A 27,111-nucleotide genomic window follows, 5' to 3' on the forward strand; every position below is an offset into this window, starting at 1 on the left:
TGTGTAGAATTGCGGATTCCCTTTTATGGATTCTTAAATCCCCGAGGAGAACTTCTGGTATATCTACATACCTAATATTATTTGTTGGAATAAGTGATTACTACTATACATTTATTTATATAAATTGTTGTAGTTGATGACGAACATTCTTTAACATGATACTAATAATGTTAAGTAAATTAATACTAACTTTCTTATGGTGATACCAATTAAATTGGAGTAGGGAAATTCTAATTATAGAATTTCCTGCACTAATAAGATAAAGATCTATTAATTGTCCAGAACTTAGTATATAAGAAGATGAGTTATCATCAAATTCTTATCATCAACACTCTGATTTATGTCTGAACCTTTTGGTTTAATATAACCAATCAGCGTGTGTTTTATATACCTCTCTTATATAGATTAGGAAAGAACGACTATTCTTAATTATTACAATTTACTAAACAACTAATTATCAACACTTATATAATATATTGGATAAGCAACATTCCGTGAATCAAGTTGAGAAGTCGTTTTGACAACAAGTTACTTCCCTAAGATAGTATATTAGGATTGTCAGGACATCCCGGTATTATCATAGCCCGTAATATAACAGACAACTGTTGTATCTTAAGATGAGATACGTCAGTATGACAATACATCATTCTAAACGTTCATAAAACACATATGAAACAATCTTATAACGAAACGAACAGATTGAACAACATAAGGTAAAACTCTGCTTTTCCGAGCTGAACTAATCAAATGTATAAATACCTGAACAATTAGTTAGATCCGAGATTCCGCGCTTCCACTATTTAGTATAAACCATATCTTATATAATATATAGGATAAGTAACATCCCGTGAATTAAGTTGATAAGTCGTTTTGACAATAAGTTACTTCCCTAAGATAGTATATTAGGATTGTCAAGACATCCCGGTATCACTCGAGCCCGTAATACAACAACAACAAGTCAAAATGGCACTATGGCCGAGTGGTTAAGGCGAGAGACTCGAATAAATTAAAGTTCGGCTATCTCTTGGGCTCTGCCCGCGCTGGTTCAAATCCTGCTGGTGTCGTATTTTTTTTATTTCAAGCTATTAATGATAGTGTTATTGAGACAATTTTTACCCACTCTAGTCAAAGAATTACATCCATGTCTAATCAATGCAGGGCCAACCACACGATCGTGAGAAGAACCTAGGCAATGATATTGACTAGCTCTTAACGGCATTATACATTTATCGTTCACAACGGAAAGTGGAAGAATTGAAAAAAAAAAAATATTTTCAAGGACCCATTATTCTAACACATCTACAGCTACCAAGAACAGAAAAGCTCATCCCCTCTCGCATAACCATCATGCCGCGTGTGAAGACGAGAAGATCCAAACCTGCACCTGACGGGTTCGAAAAAATCAAGCCAACCCTAACCGATTTCGAAATCCAACTCAGAGATGCGCAAAGGGACAAGTCATCTAAGCTCGCTACAAAGTCCACTGAACAGCTCTGGGAAATAATGCAGCTTCACCACCAGCGGTCTAGATACATATATACCCTGTATTACAAGAGAAAGACCATCTCCAAAGATCTGTACCACTGGTTGCTGAAGGAAAAGTACGCAGACAAACTACTTATTGCCAAATGGCGCAAGGCTGGATATGAAAAACTGTGTTGTCTGCGCTGCATTCAAAAGAACGAAACCAACAACGGTAGCACTTGCATCTGCAGGGTGCCTCGTGCACAGCTGGAAGAAGAAGCACACAAGAAAGGCACTCAGGTCTCCTTCCATCAATGCGTCCATTGCGGCTGCAGGGGATGTTCAAGCACAGATTAAGAAGTATATGCATGTATGCACGTTACAGTATTGTTCTGGCCATGTAATTACCACTACTATTATTTAGAATGGCGTCTTCGTCCAAAATGATTAACTTCCCTGTTTGGTCAATAAAAAACGCGAAAAATAGAACGGACGCGAGAACGCGACGCGAAAATAGCTTTTTTTCCTTTTTTTTTTTCGGGATAAGGAGAACGCGTTAAAACCTAAGGATGTAATAAAGTATCTGAAACACTAACTAAGAACGCGTCTTAATTTAAAACCAAATATCAATTCTTTTCCTCCCTTGCGGTGCCCTTCGATCTTTTTCAAACTTTAAATATATGTTGCATGATTAATTGAAAATCATATAGAGTAGAGTATATCTTAACACAGGTTCTGACGCTTTGTATCGTATTTTAATTCTTTCCCCCTTTATTTCTGCTTCCTCGTCTCTACCATTTGGGCTCCTTCTATCGACTGAAGCTGCCAATTACTTGAAGCAAGAAAAAAAAAATTAACAGAAATCCGAAGCTTTCAATGATGAATGAAGATATATCCATCAATGGTGAGCAAAACAGTTTTCTAACCGAAAAGGGCACAATGCTATTAGCTCACGCCAAGAGAACCCTAGAAGATGACAAGGAAATGATTACTCCTCCTAGCTCGACTGTGAGAAGAACGGGGAAGGACGTAGATAAGAGATTGTCGCATCCTCTGTCACCAGATCACTCGTCTCCCATTGCTCCATCCAAGGCCAAGCGTCAAAGATCGGACACATGCGCGCGTTCCAATGGTAATTTGACGTTAGAGGAGATTCTTCAATCTTTGGAAAGGAGAAGAATAAATGGTGAACTTGCCAAGAAACCTCCATATTCTTACGCAACTTTGATATGCTTGGCTATCTTGCAATCGCAGGAGGGGAAACTTACGCTATCTCAGATATACTATTGGATTCATGTTCACTTTCCTTATTATAAACCGAAGGACGCTAGTTGGCAAAACTCTATAAGACACAACTTGTCGCTAAATGATGCATTCATCAAGACAGAAAAGTCGTGTGATGGTAAGGGTCATTTCTGGGAGGTAAGACCAGGCGCTGAAATAAAATTTTTCAAAGGTGAAAATCGTGGTTATGATTTTGTGAAGAATTCATTACGAGACATTGAGAAGTATTTCGAGATAGATGCTACACCTGATGAGTTGCAAGAAGCGGAAGACGTTAAATGTAATAGTGATCTTTCTGACCAGCAGGAAGTAGAAGAAGCAGAAGAAGCAGGAAAATTTCCCTCAATCGAAATTCAGTTAAATTCTTCTCCAATATTAAAAGTCTCCCAACTAGATCAAATACCGCAATTGAAGACAGATAATACATTAAATCCGCAACAAAATCTAAATTCGATGCGAAACATGATAGAACACGATGATAACAGTATTGATGCCTTGGAACCTCCTTATGTAATGAAAAAGTACCATACGTCCTTGGGTTTACCGTCGTTGATGGATTCCAAAGATCATTTTCAAATTGGTTCCAAAAACAATAGCATCACTCAGGCAAATAGATTTAATACACTCCCTATAACTTGCGCAAAGTCTCCTCAAAATTTCAGAAAATACTTCACCTCGTTCAATTCTAATTTTGAAGATTTGTCTCCACTTCGAAGTAATGTAGGGGCTGGTTCTCTACTCGACCCACTTCCGTATTCGCCATTGAAACTGTATGATCAGAAAAATCTTGCGCTTATGTCGAAACCACAATCTCAGCAATCATATTCCAATTCCCAACTCCCACCTCCATCTTCCTCTCATGCTGCGGACCTACTGAAGACGCCAAAAATGAAACATTTCGACGCCGTAGAGAAGACTCCATCGCAGTTGATAAGCACACCTAAGGATGGCAACTCAATTTTAAGAAAATGGCAAACTCCTTCACATCTTTTCGAAGACTTGTACTGCTCTCCCTTATTTAGAGCTATAGAGACTCCGATCAGGTATATCACGACGCCAGGAGGCACGTTAGAAACCCAAATTTCACCAAGGAAATCCTCTGCGCCTGATGTTCTAACAAATGCAACAAATTCCAAATTCGCATCAAGCGGTCTCTTTGGCGTAGATGTTTATTCTGTTTGGAAGCGTGCGACTGAAAACCTTCCTGAGGGTGAAAAATTAGCAGATAACCATCCTTATCTCAATCACTCTTCCAAAGATTGTGGTAATGAGAAAAATTGATTTTTTTTCATTCCCATTTTCATTTTCCCCATTGAAATTTACTATTCTTAATCTCATGGATTCATCGTAAATGGTCGGATGAGTCCTAACCTGGGCTGGAGTTATCATATCACATAGCATTTTCTTTTTAACCTCATTTTATTGTCGGTCAATTAACTTCTTTTCTCTTCTTATAATGATCAAGGAGGGAGTAAAAAGTGTAATCATAACAAAATGATACAAGTTTTTTTTAAAGTACATAATTATATATTTTAATTTAATCCTTACGGATTTTTAGTAACAGTTTTTTTGACTGGACTTCCGTACCATTTCACTTAGTTTCATTCTTTGATCTATTTTTCAATTTTTACTAATCCCGTTGCCTTAGTATTTTTTTCAATATAAAGTAAAAAACTGAATAACATTTGAACTATACCATATCATGAGAAATAATAAGTGCAAGTTACGATCACGACCACTGAGAAGATTGCTTAGAACACATGGATCACCAAATAACCACTGCAAGTGACTTCAGAACCACTTCAATACCAAATCTATACCAATTGGATACACTTTTAAGGTGCCACATTTGTAAAGATTTTTTAAAGGTCCCCGTGTTAACACCTTGCGGTCACACATTTTGTTCCCTTTGCATTAGAACACATTTGAATAATCAACCGAATTGCCCTCTATGCCTTTATGAGTTCAGGGAATCCTTACTTAGAAGTGAGTTCCTTGTTAATGAAATCATTCAATGTTACACAGATGTACGATCTTCCTTACTGAATGCGTTAAAAATACAGAAACCTATCACTACGCCTGGGAATAATAAAGGACGAAATCCACAGGATTCCTCGTTGATAGAACTTACATCTGAGTCTGAAAATGAGAGTTCAAACGCCGCCGATGATGATTTACAAATTGTGGCAACGAGTGAAAGAAAACCCGCCAAAAGATCGATGACTGATATATTACCGCTAAGTTCTAAGCCATCTAAAAGGAATTTTGCGATGTTTAGAAGTGAACGGATTAAGAGAAAATCCAAATCAAATGATCAAATGGCTCAATGCCCTATTTGTCAGCAATTCTATCCTCTTAAATCCCTTGAAAAGACTCATTTGGATGAGTGCTTAACTTTACAATCGCTGGGAAAAAAACCAAATGTCTCGCCAAACTTTATTCAAGACTCAAAAACGCAGGGCAAAGAGACACCTAGGCTAAAGTCGCAAACTCCAGAAGTTGATAGAAGCCATAGTGATAAGACCTCACATGTGGATAAATATCTAAATTCAATGATAAGTGCAGAACACCAGAGACTCCCAAAAATTAATTTTACGTCTATGACCCAATCTCAAATAAAACAGAAACTGTCATCATTAGGGTTATCAACTAATGGTACCAGGCAAAACATGATTAGAAGATACAATCACTATGAAATGATTTGGAATTCAAATTTTTGTGATTCTTTAGATCCCGTTGATGAAGCTGAACTTAAAAGACAATTATTAAGCTGGGATGTTTCGCATAATAAGACGTCTCAAAATAACAGTACGAATGGTGGAATTTCCAAGTTAATGATGATGAAAAGCATTGGAAAGTCCTCTTCATACAGAGTATTACTTGAAAATTTCAAAAATGATAAATTCAATAGAAAAGGATGGATTATTATGTTTCGAAAAGATTTCGCCAGGCTTATCAAGGAAGCAAAATCAAAAATAAGGACAGGTTCACCAAAGGGTTCCGATTTAGCAGGACTAATCAATAACGAAGACGATAGCAGAGAAGTTCAAAGCTGCGAGGGAACCAGAAGGCAGCAAATGGGGGAGGAGCAAGGGACTACTAACAAGGAAAGGCGAGGAAGTAATGAGGCAAATTTACCCAATGAGGATTTAACAGATGCTGACTTATCAAGAGAATTGATGGATATGAACGAAGATGGTAAAGATCCACCCGGTAACGATTGAGGTATCTATATATAAGTTTGGCTACTTGTCAGCTTTCACAGATTCGTTAATGGACAGCACTTGTATTATTTTTAATGATGGACAAAACAGGAATCTTAATGAGATACCATAAAGATATGTGCACAAAGCTATGTAATCATATTTAACATTATCATAAATATTGAAACTTATTACTTATAATTCATCATGAAGGTTGGCGTTATTTACCGTCTCTGCTGTTTGGTTACCGCCATAGACTATGTTTGAATCCAAGTTGTTATCTGAAGGTGCTATAGTTGCTCCCGAAGGAATCAGCGCATTAGGCAAAGTGGTGGTTTCTATGTTTAATGGTGAAACCAATTCACTAGATGAGGAGGTGCTACTGATGCCTTCTTCATAAACAGAAGTGTAGGTTTCCGTTGCAGATGGTTGAGAGACAAAAGTATTGATGTTCTGGTGTGTGTCGGATGGTTTAGGTATGTTTTTCAGAGCTCCCACCTCTATCATGATTTCTTTTTGTACCAATCCTGTTGCGGCAATTGAACCAGCAGTCATTTCACGCGAATCGCTTATAAACGATGGAGTTGTTATAGTTATATTTGGTATCGGGTGAGACACTGGAATTGGTCCAGATTCCATGAATAAGGACGCATCTTTATCAGCTGGTGTGGTAACAGAATTAATACTACTGCTGCCAGAAGTTGTAGATAGTGAGGAAATTTTTTCAATAATCGTAGAGTTTGATGAGGGAGGATTAGCAAAATTAATCCCTGATGTTTGTATACTATCTGCACGAATACTGGTATGTCCTAAGCTCTCAATGGAAGAAGCATCATCCCCCTGCATTTTTGTTTCCGAGAATGAACTGGTTACAGTCTCCTCAATAACCGATGAAACAAGCTCGGGGATGGGATGAGTACTCGAAACAATTGAAGTGGAGGCTGAAGAAGTTGATACAGAATCAAAAGAAGTAGTAGTTACAGTTGGAAGTTCCATTGATTGGAGGCTAGAGATTATGGATGAATCAGAAAATGACTTTCGATGAAAGGTAGTGGAATCCCTGGATGCTGATATTAGCGAGGAATTTTCATATGAGGTCAAATTGGACTTGATTTGATCAATTATTGACTCCCTGGAAGTAAGATCTGCAGGTGTTTCAACCATGCTCTGTAATTCTGATGCCATAGGCTCGATTTCAGTTAAAGACCGAGAAATCATTGTGTTTGTGGGTGTCAATGACCATGAAGACAATGCTTCGATATGTTGCCCAGTTGTTGCTTCATAACTAGATACAGGCATGTTTCTATATTCAATTTTTGTAATGACTTCAGTGATTATTTTTGTCTTGTAAACTTCCCTTGTGGGTGCGATTTTCAAGTTGTCTATAGAAGATAGTTCAGCTGGACCATTGGTTGGATTTGTGCGTGTTGTAGTAATTATAGTGACGAGATCAGTGGATAATGCTGATGAAGCGGCAGCAGTTGATATAGCTGATAAGGATAACAATGAAGACGGCGTATGTGAGAGCGAATGTGTCAATAATGGCGATGGCGATGTCATTTCACTTATTACCATTTTAGATTCACCATCTGTACTCGTTACTCTTTGATTATCTGATTGTACCACTACAAGTGGGGAAGCTTGCTCACTCGAATATAAAATTGACTCGGGATATTCTGTAATAGGCTCCAAAGGTGAAGTTATGGACTCTGCATTTAGTGGTGTTATATTTGTTTCAGCGATGGTGGATATTGCGGAAGAGGTAATTGGTTTTGCAAGCTCAGAAGTGGATGAAGACAAAATCTGCTCACTAGTAGCCCTTTCTGTAAAGGATAAAGAGGACATTGGGAGGTCGCTAGTAACAAAATCTGAAGTTTTCGAAGAAAAAGAGCATGGGATTTCTGTAGGTGAATCCAGTGAAGGGACCTCTGAAATAGATGATGGTGATATCCAAACAGAACTTGTTAGGTCTTCCACGATTGTTTTCATAGTGCTGGTATCAAATAAGGATAACTCAGTGCTGATATCTCTCGTTAAATCATTGGCACTGACGATATCTGCAGTTTCTGTGATACCTCTGTAGTCGTCGCTGACCGTAGAACAATAAGATGATCCTTGATCCACAAAGGTGTTTCCTTTGAATTTGGAATTGTATATATCATGGGCATGCCTGTAGAGAAGGCCATGTAAATCATGTTTGTAGCCTAATTGAACAGCCCCCGCTAAGACTACTAACAAAACAAAATTCACAAAAAAGTTCCAAATCTTCCTTAAGATTGATGACGATGTAATAGAAAGTTTCAGCACATTGATCGTGTTCCCCATAGAAGTGCTGGCCAAATATTTAGAGTTCGGAGAGAACGTGACTCTTGTTATGTTAGATTCATGCACTCTTGGCACTAACTGCACCAGTTCTAGCTTTCCAACATTGATGATTGCAATTGAGTTATCGTTAGACGATATCCCAATAAACTGGCCATTTGGAGAAACATCCATCGATGTTATTACATTTAAATCAAACATGAAGGGTGCAGTTTTTAAGATTTTGACCCCCCTCGAGCTTACACCTATTTTCAACAAAGAAACACCATCGGAATTCGATAATGATGCGGCAACAAGCAGTGTATCATCATTAATAAATCTGATTTTAGAAAGAATAAGGTTTTTATCAAAATCTGTTTTTCTTGCCACGAACTTCCCATCCCTAACAGACGCTACTTCCAAGGAGTTAGAAGTGATATACGACAGCAAAATACCGTTGGGAGCGAAATGCAAATCGTTAACTTCCTTCCCTGTTTCAATTTCGTAATTTTCGGTCAAGTTCCTAGGATCAATTATTCTAATCACACTGGGCACTGCAGAAGACGCAATTGCTGCTACTGTAGCCCTTTGATCAATATAAACAAACTTGGTGAAAACGGATGGGTCCGTAGTTCTGTTGAAATCAATACTAGCCACAAATTTCAAATGTTCTTGTTCAAACATAAACTTTCTCAGATGATGATTGACGTTCTCCACTGAAGATTCATTAAATAATTCATTACAACCTACCAGAATCAGATTGTTGTTACAATCCAATGAAGTTGGCGCATCGTCCATCGAATCTAAAGTTATCTCACGGAACCTTCTAATGCGCTTCTTTTTCTGAAAGTTCACCTTCAGAGCAGTGATTTTATTTGGAAATGAGGAATTGAACTTACCACCACCACCAGCCACCAGTAAAGTGTCTTCATTGATAAATTTAGCACCATATATCGGGTATCCGACATCATAATTTGCAGAGTCGCCACTCATTATAATGCTAGTTCTTCTAATAATAGAGAAGGCGAAAAAAGTGAAAAAAGAACGAATAACAGTGATATACGATGCCTTGTTGACAAATAACCTCCGTTGTTCGAAGCGTTCATGAAGGTGAAATATTTGAAGCGTTTATAATTGTCATTTGCACTCTATAACGCTCGAGATCTTAACGAAATTGCTAAAACCAAGAAAAAGGACAGGAGGGCTATTCTAAAAAAAAGGAAGGGCTCATAAACCCTGTGCTTGGATAACTAGGTTATGGGGACCATCAATGTAGGGCTAGTTAATATATCATCTTTTACGGAACACAAAGTGTATCGTTTAAGCGTACTAATGTACCTCGAATTAAAAACCAAATGAGCCAGGCTATGTACAAATATAATGATCGAGCACTACTACAGGTACATATACCTCATTGCTTTTCGCCCAGTGGGGCCTTTTAGCATTTTTTTTCCCAACATTTGTGGCTTTTTTGTTTGCTTTCATAAGCAATGATGCTATTCTAGCAATATAGTAAGAAAAGATATAATCAGAAGGCAAGAAATGAGGCGCTTCAGCTTAATGTAGTATATTTATGATCTTATTGCTTCGTAATAATGATGGCTTTACTAGGTAGAACGACAATGTGAATTACCACATTTTTCAAGGTAATTGTCGTTACCCGTACGATAGTTCAACAGTACATAATAAGAATATGTAGATATAGATGGATGGACTTCCTTTATCGCGTCAGGAAACCTTAACGCTTCTTCCTATCAATTAAAAGGGATTTTAAGGACTTTAAACCAGTATCAATCGTTTGCATACTTTTGAGAAAAGCGTCCTAGACCAGAATATTGTTATCATCAAATCGGGAACCGATCAGAGCAGAACAATTGAGGGAAAGAAAGCAAATAAGGGAATACTATACTGAATGCTGCATAAACGCTCTTCAAGCAAGAAACATGCTTCTCCCTTGCATCTAGGATACATGCTAGTTTTTTTCCTACTTTGTGTTGTCGCTTACTATTCAGTTGTACCGGGGCGTTTGCAAGTAGACAAGAAATCGCCCAGGGAGGCCCTGGATCAAAAATTACAGAAAACGTTTAGGCTCAAGTCGATCTATAGACATGGTGTTGGAGCAAACCATCGTTTGCATCAGAAACTGGATGTAACTCCAGAACTTATTCACCAGGCCGGGATATTGTATCAAGAAAGCGCAGCCCAAAAACAAGATAGCGAAGGCCAAGAAAACCCATGGAGCAATAATTCTGAGTACACGACAACAAACCCATTTGATTTTGACTTCGAACTGCAGGGTATGCCACTGACAATGAAGCGGATGAAACAAAGAGATCCCGATTTCATGGAGTCGTATATATACGGGGAGACATACATGACGGAGGATGAGGAATACGCGATGTGGATGGATGATAATATTGTGGCGCCCAATGTCACCGATAGAGATACTGTGGTTTCATTAGCGCTAATGTCGTCCAATGCATATGTAAGGATACCACAAACCGGAGACTGGCGCAATGTCACAGAACCATGGAATGAAACAGAACCAGAAGATTTTGGTTGGGATGGTGACGGCATCCGCGGCCACGTATTCTACAATGAGCTAGAAAACATCGTGGTGCTCTCAGTAAAAGGAACTAGCGCACAAGGCCTACCAGGGTCAGGAGAAGATGAAACTACAGGAAATGATAAAATCAACGATAACTTGTTATTTTCGTGTTGTTGTGCAAGAGTGAGCTACCTATGGACAACTGTGTGCGATTGCTATGTGAAGTCGTATACATGTGATGAATCTTGCCTAGAAAAAGAGCTGAGACGTAAGGACAGATTTTACTCTGCAATCATTGACATATATAAGGCCGTATTGAAAGAATACCCAGACTCAGCCATATGGGTCACAGGTCACTCACTGGGTGGTGCATTAGCCAGTCTACTGGGCCGCACGTTTGGGCTGCCTGTAGTCGCGTTCGAGTCGCCAGGAGAGCTACTAGCTTCGAGAAGGCTCCACCTGCCCTTTCCACCAGGCCTACCTTCATATTTGGAGGGTATTTGGCATTTCGGTCACAACGCAGATCCGATTTTCATGGGTACATGCAATGGAGCCAGTTCGAGTTGCTCACTGGTAGGTTACGCTATGGAGACCGCGTGCCACACAGGTAGAGTATGTGTCTACGATGTGGTCAATGATAAGGGTTGGAGTGTCAATATGTTCAACCATAGAATTCACAAGGTTATTGACGAAGTCCTTCTTGGCTACGATCATGCGGCCAAATGCGTGGAACCGGAACCTTGCGTCGATTGCTACAACTGGAACTTTGTTCCAAGCAGAAGCTGGGAATCCTCATCGAGGCTTATCACCAGCACTAAAAGCCAGGTGGCACCCACGAGGACAACAGGCACTACTGCTACCACCTCTTCATCTACCTGTATAGGTCGCAATTGGCTGGGTTTCTGCACCAAATACGATTTGTAAGACCCATACATGTTTTCAACCCTTTTGTTATCTTTCAGGGCTTGTGCGTCCTTTTTTCATTGTTTGATGGATAATGCATCATTTTGGGAACTCAAAGGCTGAGCTAAACGACATATAGTTACTATATTAACACAATGTTAAAGTGAACAGTCTCTGCCAAGCGCGACCAATCAGTCACTGATACACTATTTCAATTACTACCAATTAATAGTACGCGCTCAGAAAGAAGGATATCGGAATAAATAAACGCCCCTTTCGGATAAGTTCAACAACAATATGTGGTTGAAATCATTTCTTCTCTGCTTATATTCGTTAGTGCTTTATCAAGTACATGCTGCACCTTCATCAGAGAAACTTCTTACCTCTAAAGATGTGGATCTAGAGAAAAAGTACGAGCCTAATCCCCCTGCTACACACCTTGGAACAATCACTATCGAGTACTTTGACCCTTCTTCGGATTCAAGGAAAGAAGCTGATCTAACGTTCGAATTATACGGTACTGTAGTTCCCAAGACAGTGAACAACTTTGCTCTGTTGGGGCGTGGTGTTAAGGCTGTGATTGAAGGACAGGACCCCAAAGATATCCATAGGTACTCTTACCGTAATACCAAAATCACAAAGGTCTATCCTAACAAGTACATCCGAGGCGGCATGGTCGCCCCTGATGTAGGCCCCTTTAGTGTTTACGGACCTAAATTTGACGACGAAAACTTTGATATAAAACATGACAGGCCTGGGAGGCTCGCAATGGCCTACTTCGGGCCTGATTCTAACACTTCGGAATTCATAATCACCACTGGTGTGGATGGCAATCAGGAACTAGATAATAAAAGTGTCGTATTTGGTCAAATAACTTCTGGTCTAGACGAACTGATGGACGCTATTCAATTTACAAAAACAGACGAATATGGAAAACCTGAGCACGAATTACAGTTTTTGTACATAGTTTTAGAAACATTAAGAATTAGTAACGCTGAAGACTTGCACTCTGCATACAAAGAACGTGTTCAGAAGTTTAGAAACGGTGATACTTCTGTTGGTTCCACTTTGGAAAGCATATTCAAAAAAGATGAAACCGTAATTGCGTCACCCGTTTTTGCTGGAAAAACATCGTACGATCTAAACCATCCATGCTCCAGAGCCTTGATGTGTCTAACTGTTCTCGGTTTTTGTTTCATTATTTACAAGTGCGTGAACGACAAGCATCGTACGGTCTCATTAAGACCTAAATGATGAAATTATTTTTGGTTGATTTGACGTTCACATGGCTATGGTTTTACTTAAAATATATACATGACAGTTATTTTATTTATACATTAGTAACAACTAGAACTTTTTGGTTAATACCCTTTTGACCGTTTCTACAGCATTGCCCTTAATGATAATTTTTTTCGATTGCATCACTACAGACCAAAATCCTTTGGGTATGAAAGGCAGTTGTTCCTGCAAGTCATTCCTTAATTGAATTATATCCCCTTGAATTTTTCTGATCTCTGTGATAACCTTGTTCCCACCGTTTTTGTAAGCGGAATATACCGGCAAGTTCCCTGTACTACTTCTTTCCACGAAGTAAGTCTTTTTACCAAAATTATTGTTTCCTATGAGCTCCTCCATTTTCACGTCTTTCAATTTTGGGAAAATTGGGGCTTCACCAGCCTTATTCGGGCTGCTGGATACATATCTTAACGTCTGATATATGGAAACAGTAGCTGATCCTGAAAAACGCTTCCCTCTAGCGCAACATTTAGTAGCAAACAATCTAATCATGATTTTACTTACACTGCAACACTCGGGACAACTTACTTTGGAAGAACATCCTTTCTTTGAATGCAATCTATCTCTTGCTAAATATTCTTAAGATATAGTGCTTATATTTGAAGCATCTAGCAAATTCTTCGTGTACAATGACGTTAAAAAATATTCAACCTCACAACCTTCTCAGTACAAGTGTCAAAGAAAATAATGCAATTCTATATCACAGTTTTTTTATATATTTATGTGTGTATGTAAACCAATCGTCTTCGCACATAGCTTAATGTGTCCATAATCTTACCATCTTGTCTTTTCCGCCGCTGCACACTCTTTTACCATCAACACTCCAGTCGACGGTGTAAACTTCATCTTTATGACCTGGAAGGTCAACTGAAAGCTTTCTAGTTCTTACGTCCCACACTTTTAAAGTGGTATCCTTTGAACAGGATACTAGTAATCGGCAGTCTGAGGACCATGCAACTTGGTATACACTGGCTACGTGTCCTCTAAACGTGGAGATGAATTTACCATCTCTACCGTCCCATAATTTGATTGAGTTATCAAATGATGCTGATACAATATACCTACCATCCGGGCTGAATGCTACATGATTGACCAATTTTTGGTGCCCAGTCATTCTTGCTACTGGCTTGGTGGATTTTAGCGGGTTCCATAAAAACATGGTAAAATCATCACTTGCAGTGACCATCATTTCTTCTGAGTTTCCATTCTTTTTGCAGATTTTTTCATAGTTTTCTAGTGCCTTTTTTTGGGCATCTTCTGGCGTAGATGGCCTCTTACCTGTATGATCAAAAGCACCTACACGTAACGCGTAATCTGTAGATAAGGATAAGTGGTTGACCCAATGCGCATGAGACTTCAGAATGTTAATACATCTGCCCTGAGAATTTATGTCCCATACACGTACGGTTCTATCATGAGATCCACTATACAACAGACCTTGGCCACCCCATTTGACACAAGACACTGAGTTTGTGTGTCCGCTCATTGTATACTGGCAAACTCTACTCACAGTGTCCCAAATTTTGATAGTACCATCCTTAGAAGATGACGCTAATCTTGGTTTGGAGCCTGGTTTCACAAGATGTATAGGTTCCCAACTTAAGGAAGTAATCCACTTGGAATGTCCTCTGAGAGCATCACCCAGACACTCACCTGTTTTTGGGTCCCATAGTCTTATGGTATTATCCATAGAGCCTGTAGCAATCACTTCACCATCTGGAGACCAAGAGACACAAAGAACCCAATTGTAATGTCCCTTTAGAGTATGCATTGGAGTTTGAGTATCACAGTCCCAAATCCTTGCAGTGTTATCTCCTGCACCAGTCACCATCCTGGAACTCGTATGTGGTGCGAAGGCAGAACATAAAATTGTGGAGCCATGACCTGCAATGGCAGATGAACTTCTAGTCACCGGCTTGACTTTGAAAACTGCTCTTGGAGTATATAACAGCGTAATCTGATCTTCTGTACTGTTATAGCCTGGTTTTATTAGCGAAGAATATAGGTTGTCTGTAATGTCAATCGTCTTTACAGGATCACTGGCCTTCTTACCTTGGATGGTACAACTGAACGTATATGGAACTGGGTCATCTGAGGTACCATTCAGTTGATTCAATAGCTCCTCCAATTGTTTCTCGGAGATAGCACCGGGAACTCTCAGGGAACCACCTACATTATCACCTGTATCTAAAGCCTGGAACTTTATTGATACATTGGGCAAATCCTTCGGGATGATAGCTACTTCTCTGGGAAGCTGAGCTTCTTTCTTTTGCTTCTTAGAAGGAGGAGGAATTAGAGTAGACATCTATAATGCTATGTTCGTTTACTTTTTTATCAAGTTCACAATTACAAATATCTCAAAATTTACATAACGCATATCTTTTAACGTTACTCTTATTGATGCTCATCGCATATTAGTTTTTTTTTCCACTTCAAAATTTTTCATTACTTTCTCGGGTAACGGATTGTGAGTAAGACCTCATCTTCGGCATTAATATTGAGTTACATTATATTATAATATATCGTATTATATCGTGCTATTTTGTATCAGTTTATCTGAGTCTATGATGGGTATTTGATCTTTACCCGAGTCACCGAATGCTACTTCACGGATTTGGATCATCCATGGGTCTGTCAGTAGTTCCACAGCTGTAGCCCTCCTAGTTGGATCTTGCACTAAACATCTTTCTAAGAACGCTCTTCCCGCTGGAGTTATTTCGTCCTTACTAGGCAATTGAGGTATATAGCCTGCAGCGACATGGTACATAATGGCCCATTCATTATCTAAGTTGGACCAAGGTCGTCTACCTGTGGCCATTTCCAACACGACACATCCCAATGCCCATATGTCATCTGCACCAAGTTTGCCTTTGATGGCAGAGCCTGAAATAGCCTCTGGTGCCATATACATTGGTGTCCCCATCATGCCGTTAATAGGATTTGGTTCAGCTTCTATTTCTTGAGATGTCTCATTCTGAAGAGCTCTAGTGCTTGACTCCACAACAGTACGTGCTGTGCCAAAGTCCACGTATTTTATGATCCCATTGAAATCTAACAAAATATTCTCCGGCTTAATATCACGATGCACTACACCAGATCGGTGTAAATATGCCAAACCTTCTAATAGTTCCAGTGTATATACTTGCGTCACCATTTCGTCTTCAATCCTTCCATGGTCCAATAGGCAGGAAGCCAAAGAGCCACCTTCACAGTATTCCATGAAGATGTTAACCTTATCACGATGAACTTCAACACCATAATACTGAACAATATTGGGGTGGTTCAACATTTCCAGTACAGTCATCTCTTCTTTAATCAAAGGAAAGACCTTCTTCATTGTATTAGTATCGTGAATATTTATTTCTTTAACCGCTAAAATTTCACCGTTCTCTAAATTAATTGCAGAGTATACCTTTCCAAATGCACCGCCACCAATAAAACTTCTTTTTTGCCATCTCATCGAAATATTCGATAACGAGGATGCTAATGATAGCAGGTATTTGTTGTCCTGATCTGTAGCATCCAATACCTTTCCTGTTTGCCTGGGATTTCTCGTCATGATCTCTTCCAAATTACTGATAGCTTCCAATCTCAATTTGCTGTTAATTTTTAAAGTAGCCTCTTCATCAATATTTTCTTCAATATCAATGTTTAATCTCGTCTGCTGTATACCATTTTCAGCTTCAGTGGCTCTAGCACCCATGACATCAAAATGAGATATTAATAAAGACATACACACAGATATCCTTTCTTTTAGTTTCTGAAATTGCTTTTCATCCAGTACCAGAATATTATAACCACTAGTCATTTGCATGGCAAATTCCATTGCTAAAACGCACCATCTAAAAGTTCGATGATCGGTAGGTTCGCAATCTTCAACGAGGAATTTCAACCAGCTCATACTTAATTCAACCATCAACAAGGCGATAATGGATTTCCTTTTTGGGCTAAAGGCATCATTTTTAAGGCAACTTTTTCCAAAGTCCCTTCCAAACATGAAAATTGAATTTAACAGCTCACTCCCCGGACATTGCTTCATAAACTTATCTAAGATCCCTTTATAATTATCCAAAACTGTGTATGTGAATTTATAATACGCTTTATTAATCCTTAGCAAGGAAAGTTCAATCGAACTAAGTGAACAGCGCTTCTCTATGAATGAGACGAGATCACCTACGTTTTGGTTAAATTTTTCGACTTGATAAGTTAGTGCATAGTTAGATCCTTGGTTGAGTAAGATTAGGGTATTTGGATTACCGACTTTTTTCAAGTCAATATCGTTAGAAGTAAAAAAATTTTCGTGAGAAAGCTTACATATCAAACCTTCCCAAACTACTGGCTCTCCAGGCATTAATATAACTAATGCGCCCAAAGAGTTCAAAGCGAGTTCTAACTCAAAAACCTCATTTTTCTCCTCGTTGATGTACTGATCATAATGCGCTGTCGGAGTTCCCTCTCTTTTAGGATAATGGGTATGCTTATTTGAACAATTTGATGAGTTTGCCACTATTTGATAGTAAGGAATGCCTTTGGAATCCTCTCCTTTCGATATCAAAACGTTTGGGCCTATTTTATCCGCTCTCACGTCATACATATTCAAATTATTTCTTATGTCTAGTTTAGGGATTAAATCACAGCCCATATATTTATTCTGCAAAATTCCTAATATCGTATCATCATCACATCCTAATAATTCAGGAGTAGCCAATATATACACCCCATCAGATTCCAAAGTACCACCGGAATATACTAAAAAATAGCCAGCATCTTTTAATTTTTTCATAAGCAGTGTAGTGCTGTTAATCTGATAAACAACAGAATTTTGGAACGCCTTGGTCTGAATGTTGCTGAACCGGTTGAGTTTCCTTTTCATCGCACCCAAACTCTCGAACATGGAACTTAACCATTTTTCTGCTTCTGAACCGTTAGCAAATGTCGGTGGAGAGTTTTGCTGCTCCAAAAGGTAAAATTGTAATTTGTGGATCAACCGAGAGGTCAACTTCAGAAATTCATTGGGAATTACAGTTTCCGCACCATTAATATAATGACCGATGTTTTTCAAATTATCCCAATACTTCAAGAGCAGATCAGGAGCTTTGAAATTTCTGTTGCTGGAATCAATTAACTTTAAATTCAGTAAGAAGAATAAATAGCGGATAGCTTCTATGACAGTCTTTTCGAACGTTGGATCAAAGTCGACATCAAAGGGCCAGTTAGAGCAATATCTAGTCAGGGTGTATTTCAGTTGGACAGACAGTCGAATGAAACAGTCAAAATCATCAATCATCTGATCGATCATCATCATTGTCGGATTTTTCAGTTTTTGCGCATAAGATAACCTAGTCAGAATAACCTCTTTGATCAAGTAGCCAGGGAAAGTTAAAAGTGACTTTAACCTTTCGTAAGGATACTTTAAATTTAACTCTGTTAATACTTCTTCATAAAACATAACGTATTGTTTCAGTTTGAACATCCATGGCGACAACGGGTAGAAAATTTTCTTCTGGAATACAGACTCGATATCCTTTTCCTTCATCAGTTGTTCTGCGAGGCTTTTCAGTTTGCCGTTCCATTCCGGGATGCCATTGAGATCCTCTTGAAAATTATCCGTACTACTTGTTGGTGAGAAACTGTTTATCCAATCGTCTAATTCTTGTCGCCTCAGCGTCAAATTTGTCTTAAAATTTAGCCAAGAGTTCATTGTGTCTATTCTGGCAGTAAACTTGACGGCTTTGGTAATCGGCTTGTCGTTATGCATCTTCTGTAAATTAGGCCAATGAGAAACAACACTGTGGTATCGATCCATGAGTTCTTGTAAAATGTCCGCCAGTGCATCCAAAGTAAGTACCTTATCCTGCGGGATCCGAAACTCCATTATCTCTTTAAACAGAGTGTCTGAACCGTTTCTTAAATAAGTCAGCACTCGTTCCATTTCCTGCATGGTTCTCCCGTTCATCCACGCTTTCAGCTCGAGCCATATTTCATCTGAGAGCTCCGTAGTCAACCCTGGTTTTTTGTTTTGGTTGGCTATCCTGGTCTTTTCGCTCTTGACAATATCCCCCTTCAAGACTCTGGTCAGCATGGACTGCCATTTGAATCGTTCAACCACATTTTCGTCTCCAGCTAGTTCATCACTCGCCATCTTCATTTTCCCGCAATAAGACGTGGCAGCACTAAAACTGATACTCGAGTCCAATCTCTCGTCTATTTTTCCATTGGTGGATAGCCGAACAAGTGCGTCATCATCCCCATCTTCCTCGTAACGAGTGGTGGGAATTATGCCCTTTGTGTAATAGTCGTCTATAGCGGTCTTTTTCAACTTCTTCAGGTACAGAGATTCATTGGGAACGTATCGATTCTTAAAACTCCGTGGACTGGAGCCATCGTCTATCATCATCGAGCTGCAAGGCACGTGTAAGTCAGGCCATATCGATTTACAGCTCGGATGACTCGACAGCCTCTTCATGAGCTTGCTCGAGCCTTCATGGGAAGAAACTGGAACCCTATTGCCTTCACATACTTGGTGTTGCTGCGTATCCGATACAACCATTGCTATTTGCACCTACACAGAAATCTCTTCTGTAGCTGCCGTAAGCTAAATACCATAAGCTTTGCGTCCTCCAGTTCTTATCGCACGCTGCTGCTGTTGTATATGTCCTATTGTTCCTGGCATCTCTTTTTTATAAGGGTGCCAAGACCCGTGGAATTTTCATTTATCCAGACAGAGGGCTAATATGAAATTTACTTAGGGCTACTACTCAAAAAAATGAGAAAACCTAATGAGAAAACCTGGGGAAAGTAGGTCAGACTAGGGCTGGCGCTACAGGGGTTTTCCTGACAAATTTCGATGATAATAGTGGCATCATCATCGTTGAATCTAGTGTAGATGTCAACAAGAATAAAAGCAATTCGCAGCAGAGCAAGATGACTACGACGGTACCAAAGATATTCGCGTTTCATGAATTCTCAGACGTGGCAGAGGCTGTAGCTGACCATGTGGTCCATGCCCAAAACGGTGCGCTGGCTCCCAAGAACGAGAGAAAACACTCTGTAACTAATATCAGTGTGAACGCGCTGGATATGACCAGAGAGGCCTCTTGCAAAAGCACAGCATCAGCTGTAGATATCAAGAGTGGGAGCAGTGGTAGTGGTAGCAGCAACTGTAAGCCCAAAAAGGAGAAACGGTTTAAGATTGCTCTCTCTGGTGGGTCGTTGATTCAGGTGCTACATGAAGGTCTGCTCAAACGAGACGATGTACGGTGGGGCGACTGGGACATTTACTTTGCAGACGAAAGACTTGTCCCCTTCAGCTCGAACGAGAGTAATTATGGTTGCGCCAAAAGGAAGATTTTAGACCTGATAGATACGGCAAAATATGGGACTCCAAAGGTGTATCACATCGACGAGTCATTGATTGACGATCCACAGGAGTGCGCTGATAACTACGAAAAGGTGCTCATTCGCGGGTTTGCCGGCAGAGATTCTGTTAAACTTCCGATGTTCGACTTGTTCCTGCTTGGTTGTGCTCCCGATGGCCATATTGCATCGTTGTTTCCCAACTTCCAGGACAATCTGCGTGAGAAACTTGCATGGGTTGTACCCGTGGAGAATGCTCCTAGTGGACCATCAACAAGAATTTCGCTGACCATCCCGGTGATTTGCCATTCTCACAGAGTTACTTTCGTTGTTGAAGGTGCCACCAAGGCACCAATCATCAAGACCATTATGGAAAGGCCCGAGAAGGGTCTACCTAGCAGTATTGTCAACGAAGGTGCTGCTGGCCGTGTATCATGGTTTGTTGACGACGATGCACTTACGGATGTGCTCGTCACTAAAAAGAAGTATAAATTCCACCCTGCTTAATCTATATAAATTATACATATATAAAGGCATACATATACATAAATACATACATACGTACACATATTTATATATATATATATGTATATGTATGAATGCGCAGATTTTTTTTATGTGTTACAGTGGGTATTGTGATACTATGTCATGGCTTTGAACACGGTATGCAAGCCATTGCATGACAAAAATAAAGTTGAATATCAACGTTACCATCGAGAGCCCCAGCTTACCGAAATTTGTCACGAACATGCTTAGACTGAAACCTTGGTCGTTAGACAACTGCCAAATCAACTGGAGCAGTGAGGCAATACCACCCGTGATATCAAGAAACACACCCTGGATCGGGAAACAATCCATAGACTTTCTCGTCCAGTTATGTGTCACTTGTGGGATATACTTAATTAACGACATCGAAATTTTAAGCAGAAACAGATTATTACAGTACGCCAAAGTTCTTGAATTGTGCCAGCCGTACTGGCAGTTGGCGTACACAAATTGCATGCTTAGCATCGCGAAAATGGCAAGTGATGCAAGTAAAATCCTCAAGTACCATGTATTCATTTTGCGGTAACCCTTGACTGGAAATCGCCAGATCCTTGCTCCGGCCACCACCTGAGTCAACAAGACAACATTCATTACGCACCCATGTAGGCAATACCAGAAATCGAATTGTGTCAGCTTGGGCCTGCCCAAGTCGGATTCTTCATCCTTCAATTGCCAGTAGTATAGTTGCAAAAATGTAGATATGACCAAGTAAGAGTAGCCTGCCGTGTTCAACATGACAAAATCCATCGATATCGCGCTCGCTGATTTATGGCGCCAATTGGTGATTATTGGTGGGTACATTGAAATCGACCACGACATAACATACACGAGGCCCAGCAGACCATCTAACGACACCATTTTACTCGCGTTTGTAGTTGATTTCCTTTTGCTTTTTTTCCCTCGTTTACATGTGATATATATACCTTAAAAACTCAAAACTATTAAAAAAATAAAGAATCCCGCTACTAAGTCACATAACCATTGTTTCAAACCAAAGTATCTGAACCAAAGACGAAGGATGGAAGCGGAACAAATCTCTGGAATTAAAGGTACCATCGCTTTTGACACTCACGGCAACGTCATAGAGTCCACTGGCGTGGGGAGTAAAAGAATCGAAGATATAGGTGAACTATCGAAAGTCGCGCTAGATTCAGAGGGTTTCGCCCAAGTCCAAGGCGACGCATTACTGGTACACTTGTACAAACACGATGATATCACTCTGGCAGTTTACACAAATGCTCAATAAGCTCTTTTTTTCTTTTGACGTAGTTATGTCTGTATACTATTCGAAAACTAAATATTACAACAAACAAAATTAAAAAACAAAACCTCAAAACCTAAATGAAGCCAGGTCCTGACGCGCCAAACCCTCCAGATCCTGGACCAAATGGTTCGTCATATTTGGATCCAGGCATCCAACCTGGTGGCATATCTTCCCGTCTTTGAGGAGGCCTTCTATTCGGGTCGAATATCATACCACCTTGACTTCCCGGAGCTCCCAAGGGATTGGGGATCCCTCGAGACCAATCTGGGTGGCTTGTGCCAATGGGGTACAGATCACGGTCCGCATAACCTCCTATTGGGTTAGTGAAGCTGGGTTCAGTCACTGTGAGACCTGGATATGGGTTCAATGGTGTCGCTCCCTGATTTTGTCCTGTTTGTACCTGATACTCATCATCAAACTTTGGTACGTCTACGCTGCCAGCGGTTTGTTTCTTAAGCTGTTCCATAACAGGCTTCAAGTCTGGCTCTGCAGGCAGCTTCTCCCTTTCCAAAGGCCATTTCAATTCTGCGGGCAGTTTGAAGTCATCATAACTCACCACACATGCCATGTTGATTAATGTACCATGACGAATAACAACGGTATACTTGTCGTTATCATCCAGGGTCTGAATCACCGTTAACTCAAAGGGGGATGAATTTTTACCCTCGTCATTGGGAGAACCGATGATGCGGAAACTCACTTGGCTTGATTTGGTTCCCTCTGTATGTCTTGAAACCACATTTGTTTTACCGATAGATTCTAAAACTAGCTCTGCTACCAATTCAACCTTACTTTCAATCATTCTCTGACCGTTGCGTTGCTATATAGTTATTCTAGTTGCTAATAGCTATCTAAAAAAAAAGGATAATAAATTTATACTAACTTACATAAAACATACACAATTAATGATCTACAAAAGGGTAGGAAATAGAAAAAAAGGGTGAAAAAAAAAAATACATACGTAAATACATTAAGATTAAAGGAAGCAGGCTACTTTAGTTCTGAAATCTCACCGTCGCGGTACACCAACCCCATGACGTTCAAGAACAGATTCAAATCTTGGTATAGCTTCTCTTTATTATACACAATCGATTTCAATTCTGTATCTAATTCTTGAGACCTCTGAGGCAATATACTCAACTCCTTTTCTTTCTTTTGCAATGTCTCTGCCTCGTTAATAGTGGCAAAGATCTCATCACGTACTTCATCGATAATGATTCTCTGGTGGTTTAATTTCCCACTTAGTGCCAAACTAGCTAGGAACTGCCAAATATATGCCTCATCGATAAACTTCTCATTTTGTAGACGCATGATGTGGTCATTGTATTCCCTTGGAGGAAAAATCAGCTGAATCTTACTTTCCAATGAAGTGAATAATTTATCATAAATTTCATTCCATGTGGAGATTTCAGGAGACGAAAGAATATTAGATCTTGACGAATCTTGTTTGATCAATGCAGCACGAGAAATCAAAATAGTAATCAAATTTAGACCAATTTTGGAAGTGGTCAAGAATGAAACGTTGTTATTTTTAATCAACTGCAGTAACAGACCCATAATTTCGATAAAATTGGAATTATTAGACAAGAATGAAACGATGATCTTTAATATGATCATTTGGAAAAGATCAACTTTCTTCAATTGTGGTGATGTTGGTTTTGGTGTGATCTTGTAAGAGCTTAATATAATGATTTGCAAATGTGATAATTCGTTGAAAATTTTTTGCAGGATCTTCAATTTTTGCTGCTTATCCAAGAAATTGAAAATTCTAGGCATAATTTTAATACCTTTATCAAAAGATAGCATCGAAATGAAGGGGTTTACGTCATATGAACAGTCATCAATGTGAAGAGCATCCCACATTGCAGTACTGTCAGTTTGTTGGCCATTCCTCAAATTAGCTTCCAAGTCTAGAATTTCCTCGTAAACCGTTTCAATTAACTCTAAGATGAACTTCTTACCCCCTGATTTGTTCAAGTTTGTGGTACCATTGCCGTTGTTGAAAGCATAAGAAGATCTTCTTCTTTGTTTAGAGGCAGCAGCAGCAGCAGAACCTGCTGAAGAGGATCCCGAGGTTGTCAAATCTACGTTGGTCAACGAATCTGTGACATCTTTTAGAGCATCGGCGTCAGAAGGCTGTTGTCTAGGGATCTGTAGTTGTCTTCTTGGATTCTTACTGTTCAAAGTTGAAGAGATCTTACCCAAAACAGTATTTGCTTGCTTGTTGTCCTGACTAGAGTTACCAGCGGCTGCGTGTTGATCCTTCAACTTTGAAGGTCTTTCCTTGGCCACGGTAACGGCCTTTTCCACTTGACTTTGCATTCTTTGTAGGGCAATATCAGTTCTCTTATAACGACCGCCCAGTCTGTGTCCGGAATGTTCCAAGTACGCTCTGGCAATTAGGCCCTTGTTCGACTCGGAAGTAATGCCACCTCTTTGAATAATCTTGTAAACCTGGAAGTAGAAGTCCTCGTTGTAAGGATCTTCAGTGACAATCTGGGACAGTTGATATCTGGTGATGAAGTCCTTATCACGAGGTGTCATTAAACCTGAGTATTTCAAGATCTTTTCTACTTTGGCATGACGAATTTGCAAACGTCTTTGCTCTTCGGGCGACAAGTCTCTCTTCGACCTACGTCCACCTTGTAGAGGCATCTTGCCTGACCCAATCACAGGACCCGGAGAAGGTCCATTTGGCATAGCAATTGGAGAAGGTGACGCCTGCATTGGAACTTGTACAGCACCCATGGGCATTTGAGTTATATTCACGTTGACGCCTGGGGGTGGAGGTGGAGGTGCAAATTGTGAGGGACCTGGTTGATTCGATGCAGGCTGCACAGGAAATTGCTGCTGAGGGGGTCCCTGTGGATGTCCCATGGCGTGGAAGTTCATAAACTGTTGCTGCATTTGACGTTGCTGTCTTTCCAAGTCTTGCATGGATAAGAGGGGTTGTAGGGGACCCATTTGCTGTGGCCCCGGGGCCATCACACCTTGAGGTGATGGCGCTATTGCCGGAGGTGGTGCTGTAGACCACAGAGATTCCATTGGCTTCAAGTCTAAAGGTGCTGCTGCTGGGGCTCCATCGGTTCTAGGGCCGCTAATTCCTTCTGCAGTAGCCGCAACATAAGATCTAGCTGTGCTACCAACTGCATTACCTCCAATTGTGTTACGACCACCGCTACTATGAGGATTACCAAAATCGAAGTCCGTACCAACCTGGACATTATCACCAAATGTTTCATCGTTCAGATAGTCGTTCTCCTCGAGTTCGTGCTCGCCATAACCCCTGTAGCTCTCTTCAAAGTCCAGAGGGCCGTCCCGCGCATTGCTGCTGTTTTCTAACCCAAAGAAGGACATTGCTGATGCTTGTTGATGCTGTTTCTTTACGGGTACAACCTTGTCTGTCCTCTAAGTAAACATATTCTTTTCATTCACCTTGTTTGCCTCTTAAAAAGTAGAAAAGGAAAAAAAAATTTCGTGAAATGCGAGAAGAAATAAACAAGGAAGTGATAACAATAGTCTCAATAAGAGAATACAAGCGGACACTTGTGCATCAGAAGAGGGGAGATTGATGCGGTTGGGGAATGCTTATGCGTATTGCAAACCGTCGCAGAATGTTGGGCTGAAGTTGGACTTGTTACGGGGGCTTCCAGGGTATGTCGGCCATGCTACCAGCAGGATCAATCGGTTGGAGAACCAGGACAATTACTCGGTTAAGATGATGCGATCATGGCCTAATGCCTATGGAAGTGCTCTGAACTGTTCTGTGTTTGACGGTCATGGGAAGAAAGGCGCGCAGCTGTCACAGTTACTTGCGAACAAGCTGTGTAGTAGTCTGGATTGCCGTGAGCCCTCGTGGGGCAAGCAGGATTTGATGAGGCTGGTACAGGAGTATGCAAGAAGGTTTCCCGAGGGAAATTACTGGAAGCACAAGCTGGCCACGTTTGACAGATTTTATGACAAGTTTATAAAAAACTGCAACTCGAAACAGGAACTGCTGCTGATGAAGGAAGGTGACACTACCATCCTAGGACAAAATGGCGGCAGGATGATCTTCGATAAGATGGGAAATATAATCGATAAGATTGCATTGCTTACTGAGCTAGACAGGCTGCGATTGTTCTATGGGTTCGCCAAGTTCGATCTCGACCAATGCTGCGATTTGGGCACAGCAGCTGGTTCCACAGCATCATCCATATTTTTATATCCCTATGACGATCCGAGTATGCCAACGGATGGGGGAAAAGATGACGATTCGTGGATTATATCGCATTCTGGACTGCTGAAGCTCATTGTCACCCAGGTGGGCGACTCCAAGATCATCCTGTGCGATCAAGACGGAATTGCACACGCACTAACGACTACCCATCACACCAACTCCAGTAGAGAACGACGCCGGCTAAGCCTGGACCCTTCTCGTTTGGACCCAGACGCCTTTGGAGAAACAAGATTCTTGAATAACTTCGCCAACACCAGATCGTTTGGTGATGTAGCTGGAAAACCTTATGGTATATCTAGCGAACCAGACATTTTCTCGTTTCTGATCGGGAATACTCTACACTTGCCACGATCCGAGCGTTCAAAACTACCCTTCAATGGTGATGAGTGCTTCCTGGCACTCGTCACCGATGGCATTACCAATATGCTTACAGACCAAGAAGTCGTTGATCTCATAACCTCCACGGTGAATTCATGGGGACTAAGAAAAGCTACACCTCAGTTCGTTGCAGAGGAAACAATACAATTTATTCAGGCCATCGCCTCAAAACACTCAGACAACGCCACTTGTTTGGTAATTAGGCTGTCCAACTGGGGCAACTGGCCTAATGTCGACAGAACTGGTCTACAGAGGGAAACCAAATTAATGAATGCCCAATCTAACGAAACGAAACTGAACTAGCCCTCTTTAGTGGGGTAAGCTCAGCGTAATCATAGCCTTTGTACCT

General features: G+C 40.3%; 15 protein-coding genes and 1 non-coding gene across 16 annotated transcripts; 9 read left to right on the forward strand and 7 right to left on the reverse strand.

The window, feature by feature from the left end:
* The first annotated feature begins 965 nt into the window (after positions 1-965).
* Positions 966-1,064, forward strand: Smki_3.trna9S. The gene is given in 2 exon segments: positions 966-1,002; positions 1,020-1,064. It is a non-coding gene; the product is annotated as a tRNA-Ser (tRNA).
* A 283-nt stretch (positions 1,065-1,347) lies between these two features.
* On the forward strand, positions 1,348-1,821 carry BUD31 (U2 snRNP complex subunit BUD31; the record flags this gene model as incomplete). The annotated part of the gene is made up of 1 exon (XM_056226484.1): positions 1,348-1,821. One exon carries the CDS (start codon positions 1,348-1,350, stop codon positions 1,819-1,821), a length of 474 nt encoding a protein of 157 aa, XP_056080755.1.
* A 519-nt stretch (positions 1,822-2,340) lies between these two features.
* HCM1 (Hcm1p) lies at positions 2,341-4,029 on the forward strand (the record flags this gene model as incomplete). The annotated part of the gene is made up of 1 exon (XM_056226485.1): positions 2,341-4,029. One exon carries the CDS (start codon positions 2,341-2,343, stop codon positions 4,027-4,029), a length of 1,689 nt encoding a protein of 562 aa, XP_056080756.1.
* A 479-nt stretch (positions 4,030-4,508) lies between these two features.
* Positions 4,509-5,972, forward strand: RAD18 (E3 ubiquitin-protein ligase RAD18; the record flags this gene model as incomplete). Its single annotated transcript, XM_056226486.1, has 1 exon — positions 4,509-5,972. One exon carries the CDS (start codon positions 4,509-4,511, stop codon positions 5,970-5,972), a length of 1,464 nt encoding a protein of 487 aa, XP_056080757.1.
* A 174-nt stretch (positions 5,973-6,146) lies between these two features.
* SED4 (GTPase-activating protein SED4) lies at positions 6,147-9,245 on the reverse strand (the record flags this gene model as incomplete). Its single annotated transcript, XM_056226487.1, has 1 exon — positions 6,147-9,245. One exon carries the CDS (start codon positions 9,243-9,245, stop codon positions 6,147-6,149), a length of 3,099 nt encoding a protein of 1,032 aa, XP_056080758.1.
* Positions 9,246-10,164: 919 nt separating this feature from the next.
* On the forward strand, positions 10,165-11,724 carry ATG15 (triglyceride lipase ATG15; the record flags this gene model as incomplete). The annotated part of the gene is made up of 1 exon (XM_056226488.1): positions 10,165-11,724. One exon carries the CDS (start codon positions 10,165-10,167, stop codon positions 11,722-11,724), a length of 1,560 nt encoding a protein of 519 aa, XP_056080759.1.
* A 276-nt stretch (positions 11,725-12,000) lies between these two features.
* On the forward strand, positions 12,001-12,957 carry CPR4 (peptidylprolyl isomerase family protein CPR4; the record flags this gene model as incomplete). Its single annotated transcript, XM_056226489.1, has 1 exon — positions 12,001-12,957. One exon carries the CDS (start codon positions 12,001-12,003, stop codon positions 12,955-12,957), a length of 957 nt encoding a protein of 318 aa, XP_056080760.1.
* Positions 12,958-13,050: 93 nt separating this feature from the next.
* Positions 13,051-13,491, reverse strand: IMG2 (mitochondrial 54S ribosomal protein mL49; the record flags this gene model as incomplete). Its single annotated transcript, XM_056226490.1, has 1 exon — positions 13,051-13,491. The coding sequence occupies one exon, from the start codon at positions 13,489-13,491 to the stop codon at positions 13,051-13,053; it is 441 nt and encodes a 146-aa protein (XP_056080761.1).
* Positions 13,492-13,756: 265 nt separating this feature from the next.
* Positions 13,757-15,304, reverse strand: RSA4 (Rsa4p; the record flags this gene model as incomplete). Its single annotated transcript, XM_056226491.1, has 1 exon — positions 13,757-15,304. The coding sequence occupies one exon, from the start codon at positions 15,302-15,304 to the stop codon at positions 13,757-13,759; it is 1,548 nt and encodes a 515-aa protein (XP_056080762.1).
* Positions 15,305-15,526: 222 nt separating this feature from the next.
* SSK22 (mitogen-activated protein kinase kinase kinase SSK22) lies at positions 15,527-19,549 on the reverse strand (the record flags this gene model as incomplete). Its single annotated transcript, XM_056226494.1, has 1 exon — positions 15,527-19,549. The coding sequence occupies one exon, from the start codon at positions 19,547-19,549 to the stop codon at positions 15,527-15,529; it is 4,023 nt and encodes a 1,340-aa protein (XP_056080763.1).
* A 374-nt stretch (positions 19,550-19,923) lies between these two features.
* On the forward strand, positions 19,924-20,862 carry SOL2 (Sol2p; the record flags this gene model as incomplete). Its single annotated transcript, XM_056226495.1, has 1 exon — positions 19,924-20,862. One exon carries the CDS (start codon positions 19,924-19,926, stop codon positions 20,860-20,862), a length of 939 nt encoding a protein of 312 aa, XP_056080764.1.
* A 114-nt stretch (positions 20,863-20,976) lies between these two features.
* ERS1 (cystinosin-like protein ERS1) lies at positions 20,977-21,759 on the reverse strand (the record flags this gene model as incomplete). Its single annotated transcript, XM_056226496.1, has 1 exon — positions 20,977-21,759. The coding sequence occupies one exon, from the start codon at positions 21,757-21,759 to the stop codon at positions 20,977-20,979; it is 783 nt and encodes a 260-aa protein (XP_056080765.1).
* A 160-nt stretch (positions 21,760-21,919) lies between these two features.
* EGO2 (Ego2p) lies at positions 21,920-22,147 on the forward strand (the record flags this gene model as incomplete). Its single annotated transcript, XM_056226497.1, has 1 exon — positions 21,920-22,147. The coding sequence occupies one exon, from the start codon at positions 21,920-21,922 to the stop codon at positions 22,145-22,147; it is 228 nt and encodes a 75-aa protein (XP_056080766.1).
* A 91-nt stretch (positions 22,148-22,238) lies between these two features.
* Positions 22,239-22,967, reverse strand: FUB1 (Fub1p; the record flags this gene model as incomplete). The annotated part of the gene is made up of 1 exon (XM_056226498.1): positions 22,239-22,967. The coding sequence occupies one exon, from the start codon at positions 22,965-22,967 to the stop codon at positions 22,239-22,241; it is 729 nt and encodes a 242-aa protein (XP_056080767.1).
* Positions 22,968-23,155: 188 nt separating this feature from the next.
* PAT1 (deadenylation-dependent mRNA-decapping factor PAT1) lies at positions 23,156-25,522 on the reverse strand (the record flags this gene model as incomplete). Its single annotated transcript, XM_056226499.1, has 1 exon — positions 23,156-25,522. The coding sequence occupies one exon, from the start codon at positions 25,520-25,522 to the stop codon at positions 23,156-23,158; it is 2,367 nt and encodes a 788-aa protein (XP_056080768.1).
* Positions 25,523-25,736: 214 nt separating this feature from the next.
* Positions 25,737-27,065, forward strand: PTC6 (type 2C protein phosphatase PTC6; the record flags this gene model as incomplete). The annotated part of the gene is made up of 1 exon (XM_056226500.1): positions 25,737-27,065. The coding sequence occupies one exon, from the start codon at positions 25,737-25,739 to the stop codon at positions 27,063-27,065; it is 1,329 nt and encodes a 442-aa protein (XP_056080769.1).
* Between the last annotated feature and the right edge of the window lie 46 nt (positions 27,066-27,111).

This window comes from Saccharomyces mikatae (genome assembly GCF_947241705.1).
Source record: "Saccharomyces mikatae IFO 1815 strain IFO1815 genome assembly, chromosome: 3".
Taxonomy (NCBI): Eukaryota; Fungi; Ascomycota; class Saccharomycetes; order Saccharomycetales; family Saccharomycetaceae; genus Saccharomyces; species Saccharomyces mikatae.